The sequence below is a fragment of the Megascapheus bottae genome, chromosome 34, assembly GCF_031878675.1.
Source record: "Megascapheus bottae isolate mThoBot1 chromosome 34, mThoBot2.hap1, whole genome shotgun sequence".
NCBI classification, from domain to species: Eukaryota; Metazoa; Chordata; class Mammalia; order Rodentia; family Geomyidae; genus Megascapheus; species Megascapheus bottae.
Genome location: NC_143542.1, coordinates 5,678,850 through 5,687,988, shown reverse-complemented (window position 1 = coordinate 5,687,988; position 9,139 = coordinate 5,678,850). Strand labels below are relative to the sequence as shown.

The following is a 9,139-nucleotide window of genomic DNA, read 5'->3' as shown; positions in this document are numbered from 1 at the left end:
CCATACCTCAGCCTTGTTTGCTCCAGTATTTTTCAGACCGTGAACTTCTGGCCCAGACAATGTCCTCTGGGGATCCTACCTCGTGAAAGGCTGGGGTTACAGGCTGTCACTACAGCGCTTGGCTTATTGGGATAGGCTCTCGCTAACTTTATTTTCCCTGGGTTGGTCTCAAAATTTTCCTCCTCAGTCTACCTTCCGAGTAGCTGGGATTATAGATACAAGCCACGGGGCCTGGTCCCTTGTGGATCTGTAATCGTTGTGCACGTGTTTGTGAATATTCTTGTTAGGGGAGGGAGATGTGACCCTGCGGTAGAGCACTCGCTTGCCTAGTATGAGTTCTGGGTCTGATCCACCGATACTACCCCAACATAAACTAAAATCTCCTCTCCGACTTTCTGCTCCTCCCTTTCCCTTTCTGCTCCCACCGACTTCCCTGGTGCATCTTTACTCCTTGCACGCAGTGGGCCATCGCAGCACCCGGAGGTAGGTTTACTGCATTCCCCGGTGGACCTCGACCCGCGTCGGGCACGGCGGCCAGGGCGGGGAAGGCCCTCTTGCTTCCCGAGAACTTTCCAGTCCCGTCCGTCGAGCCGGCGTGCACGGAGGCAATGCCGCGACGCAGGAAGAAAGCCTTGAATTCACCACCAGCCCCGCCTACGCTGCCCCGCGTCCAACTGGGACCAAGCCCCGCCCCCAGGATGCCGCTACCGGCTGGGCCACGCCCCTCCGCGTTCAAACGAACAGGCCCCGCCCCTCAGGGCTGGTCCATGGCCTGGCCCCGCCCCCTAGGTCCGCTCCAGGGTTAGGTCCCGCCCCTATCACGAGTGCTCACGCAGTAAAGCCCCGCCCATCAACGGCCAGGCCCCGCCCCTCCGGAAATTCAAATAGCCTTTTTCTGCCTTAGGAGATGCTCAACAGTCAGGTCACGCCCTTAAAAGATGCCCAACTGCCAGGCCCCGCCCCTCCAGACACTCCGAGAGCCAGGCCCCGCCTCTTAAGAGATTCGAATGAAGGCTCCGCCCCTGGAGGCGTTCCAACAGTCAGGCCCCGCCCCTCCTAGCGCGCCCCGCCCCGGCGAGGCCCCGCCCCCGCGTCCTACACAGAGACACCGCCCCCTGAGGCGCTCCAACGGCTCGGCCCCGCCCCCTGCGTGCGTCGCGACGTGCGGACGCCGGCGGACCCGGGAGGCTGAGCTGGCAGCTGCGTCCCTGGCCGACATGGAGCTGCCGCAGATGCCGGAGCTGATGGGGCTGTCCTTGCTGGTGGGGCTGCTGGCCCTGATGGCGACGGCGGCGGTGGCGCGGGGGTGGCTGCGCGCCGAGGAGGAGAGAAGCAGCCGGCCCGTCCGTAAGTGGGGCGGGGCGGGGGGCCGCGGGGGCCTGGGCCGCGGCCGCTGAGGCGGGGTCGCCCGCCGGGCCCCGCCGCCCCCGGATGGCCGGGGGACCGCGGTGAGGTGAAGCCGAGCGTGATGAGGGGCCCATCACCGCCGGTAGGCCGCGGCTCTTCCTCGAATGAGTTCATTGAAAAGCGCCCGAGGAAAATGGCGCGATCGCCCGGGGCTCGAGGCTCCGCTCCTGTGATCCGGACACCCAGGAGGCTGGGATCCGAGGGTCGCGGTTCGAAACCGGCCCCCGGGGGACGTCCGGGGGACGCCTGCCTCCAGTTAACCACGCCGGCGCCGGTGGCGCATGCCTGTAATCCCACCTACTCGGGACCAGGTACCACCCAGAGAAAGCAAGTGGCGCCCAGGCCCTGAGCTCAAACCCCAGGACCAGCACAGGAGGAAAAAAAAAAAAGAATAACAACATGATTGATTTCACAGCAGGAACCACTACTAGAAAAGGGAAGCGGAGTAGGGAATCCCTAAGATGGGGTTTTGATGGGGAGAGGATGGACGCCAGTATATCACCTCACCCATGTGCTCTGCCCCCTGGTCTACCGTCTAGCCTGCAAGGGGGTAGTGCTAAAGGATGGCAGGGTAGCAGTAAGTTTACCTAAAGAAGGAAAGATATTCTTGCAAGATGGCTAAATTCACAGAGGCAAGGAATTGCAAAACAGAATTTGGTGTGAGTCAAAGGTCAAGAGAGGGGAGTGTGTATTAATCCAGGCTGGGAAGTCAAGCAGAGGATCCTCCTAGATAGCCTGGGCTGTCCTGGGCCTCGAGATCCTCCCCGCTTCTCCCCTCCAGTGCTGGGGTCAGCGGCACCACCATACTACCCGGAAGCTGCGCGCCTCAGATCTGTTTGGTGTATTACTCTGTCTATAGTACGCAGTTCTCTCCACCTCTCTCGAAGGAAACCAAAACCCAGTACAATTGTCCGAGGTACCTCTGGTCCTGTTTCAAAACAAAACCAACCAAAAAAACACAAAAATAGCAGTTTCTGAAAAATCTTCATTCCCTGTGTGGGGATGTCTGAGCTAGGAGCCTCATCAGGCCGGAGGCAGCCTGTCACTCAATGAGAGAGACAGGATCCCAGCTGAGGTGTCTACTTTTTTTTTTGGCCAGTCCTGGGCTTGAGCTCAGGGCCTGAGCACTATCCTTGGACTTTCTCAAGGCTAGAGCTCTGCCACTTGAGCCTCAGCACCATTTCTGGCTGTTTTTTTTTTTTTTTTCTATGTAGTACCGAGGAATCGAACCCAGGTCTTCGTGCATGCTAGGCAAGCACTCTACCACTAGGCCAAACTCCCGGCCCCTGAGGTGTCTACTTTTGTCCACATCACACATTTTATGTCTCTTCCAGGACAGGGGCCATGCCTGTGAGCTCTCAGTGACTCCTCAAGGCCTGGCCAATTCTTGGTCGTTAGTAAATGGCTTTGCAGAAGTGCATGGTTGACTTACACGGCTCTTCCTTCTAGGCCAAAAAACAAATGCATCCAAAAAGTCAGGATCAAAGAAGCAGAAACAGCATCAGCGGATTCGCAAGGAGAAGCCTCAGCCGCACAACTTCACCCACCGCCTTCTGGCTGCGGCACTCAAGGTACACGGTAGCCCCGGGCAACACGCCCCCCCCCCCCCCCCCGCCCCCACCAGGTGCCAGCACAGCCTCCGGCCGCACACACCTTATGCTTTATTTGTCTGCATGTTTAGACCCCTCTACCTCTGGCCTGTCCCTTCTCGTCCCAGCTGTCCTCAGCTCTCTTCACCCAAGCAAGAGTCCCCACCCGGGGCTCTGATGGCTGCTCTTCTCCATCCCTTCCCCAGAGCCACAGTGGGAACATCTCGTGCATGGACTTCAGCAGCAACGGCAAGTACCTGGCCACCTGTGCGGATGACTGCACGGTACGCATCTGGAGCACCAAGGACTTCCTGCAGCGGGAGCACCGCAGCATGAGGGCCAATATGGAGCTGGACCACGCCACCCTGGTGCGCTTCAGCCCTGACTGCAGGTGGGGCAGGATGGAGCCCCGGGTGGCCCACTGAAGCCCAGCCCCTGCCTGTGGTCTTCCCATGTCTGGGTGGGGTAGTCTCCCTTGGGTGGTGGGAAGAGAGCGATGTAGCTGGATGTGGCAGCACATGCCAGTGGTCCCAGCTACTTGGGAGGCCGGGGGGGGGGGGGGGGGCATCAAAGTCTAGGGCTGATCTGGGCAAAGTGCAGGGTGGTTTTCAGATATAGAAAACAAAAGGGCTGGGGCTGCAGCCCCAGTGGTAGAGCCAGTTCAGTCCTTATTACTGCAAAAACATAGACAGATAGACAGACACCAGATAGCCTGGGGATTCCTGGAGTGCTGTGCTCTCCCCATAGTAAGGAAGCAGAGTAAAGATCATCTCTATTTGCCAAGTGGTGGCTCACGCCTGTCATCCTAGGACTCAGGAGGCTGAGATCTGAGGATCAAGGTTCAAAGCCAGCCCGGGCACAAAGGGACCCAAGGTTCTTATCTCCAATTAATCACTAGAAAAAGGGAAGTGGGTTTTGGCTCTGGAGTAGGGTGGTAGCCTTCAGCTGAAGAGCTCAGGGCCAACACCCAGGCCAAATCCAAGCCCCATGACCCCTCCCCACACAAAAAGATGGCTTCTACCATAAAGGGCCAGAGCTTGGCTTCCAAAGGCATCTGGGCAGCCCCCGTGGTTTCTTGACTTTGGGTATCTATAGGAGTCACAGTTGTGAGTCCTCGCTCTTGAACCGAGGGGTTCTGTTCAAGGCTAGACTGTGGGTGGGCCTCAAGGAAAGCTCTTGATAGGACCCAAATGGAGGAGTGATCTATCCGCTGCCTCTCTCTAGAGCCTTTGTGGTTTGGCTGGCCAATGGGGACACTCTCCGTGTCTTCAAGATGACCAAACGTGAAGATGGAGGTTTCACCTTCACCGCCACGCCTGAGGACTTCCCAAAGAAGCACAAGGCGCCTGTCATCAACATCGGCATCGCTGACACAGGTGGGTTGGGGAGGAAGAGCTTGCCCCCCCTTGGAGACAGCGCTCCCTGTGTGATCCATGGCCTGGAGACCTCACAAGTGCCCTGGCCGAGAATGACGGTGGGCAAGGCATGGCGGTGAGCTTCTGTCCTTCCTTTCCACCCAGGGAAGTTCATCATGACTGTTTCCAGCGACACGACAATCCTCATCTGGAACCTGAAGGGTCAGGTGCTGTCCACCATCAACACCAACCAGATGAACAACACGTATGCTGCCATCTCCACGTGCAGCAGGTGAGGGGGGAGGGGGGGCAGGGGCCGCTGCCAGCCTGCTGTCTACTGCCACACCCTCAGTCTCCCTTCTCTGTGATGTGTAAAGGGTGGGGTGGGCCTTGGTTCTCTTAGCGGGAGATTGAACCAAGGTCACACACAAGAGCATTTTTTCTTTTGCCAGTCCTGGTCATTGTCCTTGGACACTTTTTCCTCAAGGCTAGCACTCTGCCACTTGAGCCACAGGGGTTTGTGGGATTTGAACTCAGGCTCTGTGGGTTGTTTCTGAACTTTTTCACTCAGGCGAGATCTCTTAACAGTTTGATCCACAGCTCCATTACAAGAGCACTTTTTTTTTTCTTTTGGCCAGTCCTGGGCTTGAGCCCAGGGCGTGGGCACTGCCCTTGGACTTTCTCAAGGCTAGAGCTCTACCCCTTGAGCCTCAGCACCACTTCCGGCTTTTTTCTATATAGTGGTATGGAGGAATTGCACCCGGCTCTTCATGCATGCTAGGCAAGTACTCGACCGCTAGGCCAAACTCCTGGCCCCTACAAGAGCACTTTTTGTTTTTGTTTTTGTCAGTGTCAGTCCTGGGGCTTGAACTCAGGGCGAGGGTACTGTCCTTGAGCTTTCTCAAGACTAGTGCTCTACCACTGGAGCCACAGCACCTCTCAGTCCCCCAAGAGCACTTTTTAAAGGTACCTTGGAGTTGGTCACTGGTGGCTCACACCTATAACCCTAGCAACTCAGGAGACCAAGGTCTGAAGATCATAATTTGAAGACAACCCAGGTAGGAAAAAAGTCCGTGAGATTTATCTTCAGTAGACCACTAAAAAGCCAGACCTGGAACTGTGTCCCAATGCCCCAGAAAAGAAGACACTCTTGGGAAATAAATGCAATGCCTTTAAAATTGAGTTTTCAAGGGGCCGGGAGTTTGGCCTAGTGGTTAAAGTGCTTGCCTAGCATGCATGAAGACCCGGGTTCGATTCCTCGGTACCACATACATAGAAAAAAGGCGGAAGTGGTGCTGAGGCTCAAGTGGTAGAGCTCTAGCCTTGAGAAAGTCCAAGGACGGTGCTCGGGCCCTGAGCTCAAGCCCAGGACTGGCAAAAAAAAAAAAAAAAAAGTTAAAAATTCAGTTTTCAGGGAATGTGGGTTGTGTGGTAGGTTCGTGGCCTCGTGTGGCTTTACCCCGGATGTGAAGGTCTGGGAAGTCTGCTTTGGGAAGAAGGGGGATTTCCAGGAGGTGGTGCGAGCCTTTGAACTGAAGGGTCACGCCGCAGCTGTCCACTTCTTCGCCTTCTCCAATGACTCCCGGAGGTAAGGAAGGGAAGGAGGAGGGACTGGGAGGGAGTGTGCCCTGCGTTTCTGGGGGCTCCAGGCTCCTGGTGCCTCCCTGTCTATGGGAGGAAGCAGGGCAGATGTCCTGGCTGGGGCTCAGCCTGCCCCAGTGCCCATCCGCGGGGGGAGGCGTGAGGGCTCAGTGTGCCCCTCCTGTGTTGCAGGATGGCCTCTGTGTCCAAGGATGGCACATGGAAACTGTGGGACACGGACGTGGAGTACAAGAAACAACAGGACCCCTACCTGCTGAGGACAGGCCGCTTGGAAGAGGCGAGCAGCATGCCGTGCCGCCTGGCCCTGTCCCCCGACACCCACGTGCTGGCCGTGGCCAGTGGCACCAGCATCCGTCTCTTCAATACCCGTCGTGGTGAGGAGGAGGAGTGCTTTGAGCAGGTGCACGGGGAGTGCATCACTGATTTGTCCTTTGACATCACTGGCCGCTTCCTGGCCTCGTGTGGGGACCGCGCCGTGCGGCTCTTCCACAACGCCCCTGGCCACCGGGCGGTGGTGGAGGAGATGCGGGAACTCCTGAAGCGGGCCTCCAGCGAGAGCACCCGGCAGCGGCTGCAGCAGCAGCTGGCCCAGGCCCAGGAGGCCCTGAAGAGCCTGGGGGCCGGGAAAAAGTGACTGGCTGGGGAGCGTGTGCTGCCTGAGGGCGGAAGCCTTCCAGGCCTTCCCTGCCCCACTGCACTTCTCACCTTTTCAGATGCGCTCTCCTTACTAGCTGTGACTCTTCCCAGACTGGAAGCAAAGGTGCTTCCTTCTCCTGGGTCAGAGGGGGGGTCTCTGTTTTCACCCAGCACTGAAGAGGGAGGGGTAGAGAGATGAGACATGCTCCCTCTTGCATCACCTGAAATCGCCTGCAAATATCAAGGGCAAAGCTGAGCCATCCTCTCTCAGTCTTCAGGTGGAGATGAGGGATGGCAGCTGAAAACCAGACTGCACTGTGAGGAGGTGAGATGGGGGAATCTCCCTCACACGCCTGTGCAGCAGCGGGCAGGGCAGGGCAGTCTCATCTGTTGTCTCCTAACCACCACAAGAACTAAAGAAGACCATGCATTCTGGGCCTCAGTTTTCTTATTTGTAAAATAGGAACTAATGCTTTCTGTGATCTTCGGGAGATGTAAGGCGAAGGGACGGCATAGTATCCAGCGGCAGGAGTCAAACTGTGCTTTGCAACCTTATTAGAAAGAAACAGTCCTTGGAAAGACAAAGTCCATGCGGACTGCATACTGTGTTCTGTATTGTGTGTGTCATGTTTGATCCCAGGAAGGGACTCCTGCTCTTTTGGGAGGAGGGGCCTCTACGCCCTCATCATACCCTGATAAATAGGAAAGGCTGACAAAGATGGTTGGTGGGAGAGGAACAGACGAGTTTAAGAAATGCCTTAATTCATGGCTGCCATAAACTGTTGTAAAGGTCAAGGCCAGGGGAGACTGGGTGAGAGCAGACCTGATAAGGGCATGGTCTAGAACCAACCAATGCGTCAGGACTGCTTGCTTGTGGAAGGTAAGGGAGAGGAAGAATCCAGGAAAAAGGGGTTCCCTCCACAGTCTGTCTTGATCACATGCTGGTCCACCCCAGTGCTGTAGAATGGAGAGAGGAGCCCCAGCCTTGAGGTCACCTGATCAGTTCCTTCCCTTACTGTCCCCCATCCACCACCAGTCCTCCACTGGTCCACAGGAAACCCCATGCCTTCTCTCCAGAGAAAGGAGGGATCTGCCTGATTTCCTGATGCCATCCTGGCTCTAGCTACTGCCACAAAGTGTGCTTTCAAAGTAGAGCCAGCCAGTGGGCTTCCCCTCTCCCCATGCTGTCTCATGAAGTTGCTTCTGCCTAGCAGATCTCATTCCTGACAGAGCCCCCCAAAGGCTTCCTGTGACTCCAGCTTGCTACACAGGACTCTCCCCATGGCTTGCATGCTGCTGTGGGAATGCTGCACCTTCTTTCTGTGGTCTAACCATCATAGTTCTGTTTGCAGGACCCCGCTAGGTTGCCAGCCTGTGCTGGCCCCTGTTTGTGGAAGGTCTTGTCCACCCAGCTCCCTCTGTTAGCCCTCTCACACTGCACTTCACACTGGCTTATTTTCTTGCTTCTGGGGGTCTCATCGACAGCACGTAGGATGCTGAATGTGTGAACTGTCCTGCAGAGGCACAGCAGGGGTGGGTGGTGTGTGCAGTTTGCTGGTGTGCGTGCATCCTGGGCGAGGCAAGTGGTTACTACCAACTGCTCATAATGCTGGCACAAGTTGCCCACTTCATCGAAACTAGGTTTTGTTCATAAAAAAAAAAAAATGAGCAGCTGGGCATGGTGGCTCACACCTGTCATCCTAGCTACTCAGGAGGCTGAGATCTGAGGATTGAGTTTCAAAGCCAGCCTAGGCACTAAGGTCTGTGAGACTCTTATCACCAATTAACCACTAGAGAAAAAGGAGGTGGTGCTGTGGCTCCAGGGGTAGGGTGATAGCCTTTATTGAAGAGTTCATGGGCAGTGCCCAGGCCCAGAGTTCAAGCCCCCCGAATGACAGACCAAAAAACAAAAACAGTCTGGGCCACACCAGGCACTGGCGTGACTGGATACAATCCACTATTCTCTCATTGCCAAACCTGTGCATTGTTGAATCTTCTGGGATGTGAGACTCAGACTGAATCTTCCTTTACTTTGTTCTGGGCTACAGTAAGCACTCAGGCCTCCATAAATGCTGGACTTGAACCAGGAGACCGAAAGCCTGCCATCTTTTTCTGCTCACCCGTTTGCACTGTTCTCTTCCTGGTCAGACTTGCCCGGCTGCCCTGTGTGCAGGCCTGGTGAGGGCACAGATGAGCCTGAAGCACTGCAGCAGTGGTCCTGCTTCTGTGGCACACCAGGACAGGAGGCGGCAAGTCAGAAATCTGCTCTAGTTGCCCCCGAGCCATCTTTTGACTTGAGGTCTGGGGCAGGTAGATAGACCCTTGCCTTCTTTTGACTTTGTTTCTTCATCTGTAAAATGTGAATAAATCCTGTCCTGTCCACCTTGTTGCACTGAGTTTCTAATGAAGTAAATACAAAGCTTGTGACATGATTACCAGTAATAGGGCTTTTTTTGGTAGTACTGGGGGTTGAACTCACTCCGGACCTTGTGCTTGCTAGATGAGTGTTGTACCACTTGAACCATACCTTTATCACCTTTTGTGTTGGTT

General features: G+C 55.9%; 1 protein-coding gene across 1 annotated transcript; it reads left to right on the top strand.

Moving 5' to 3' along the window:
• The first annotated feature begins 1,123 nt into the window (after positions 1–1,123).
• Positions 1,124–7,174, top strand: Tbl2 (transducin beta like 2). The gene is made up of 7 exons (XM_090324186.1): positions 1,124–1,347; positions 2,857–2,978; positions 3,203–3,387; positions 4,221–4,372; positions 4,517–4,643; positions 5,787–5,939; positions 6,125–7,174. The coding sequence occupies exons 1-7, from the start codon at positions 1,218–1,220 to the stop codon at positions 6,585–6,587; spliced, it is 1,332 nt and encodes a 443-aa protein (XP_090180312.1). The 5' UTR covers positions 1,124–1,217; the 3' UTR covers positions 6,588–7,174.
• The last annotated feature ends 1,965 nt before the right edge of the window (positions 7,175–9,139 follow it).

Excerpts from the sequence above, each read along its gene's own strand:
- Tbl2 (XM_090324186.1), top strand. The coding sequence starts at position 1,218 with ATGGAGCTGCCGCAGATGCCGGAGCTGATGGGGCTGTCCTTGCTGGTG. Across the intron at positions 4,373-4,516 it reads CATCGGCATCGCTGACACAG|GGAAGTTCATCATGACTGTT; the intron begins GTGGGTTGGGGA and ends CTTTCCACCCAG. Across the intron at positions 5,940-6,124 it reads TTCTCCAATGACTCCCGGAG|GATGGCCTCTGTGTCCAAGG; the intron begins GTAAGGAAGGGA and ends CCTGTGTTGCAG.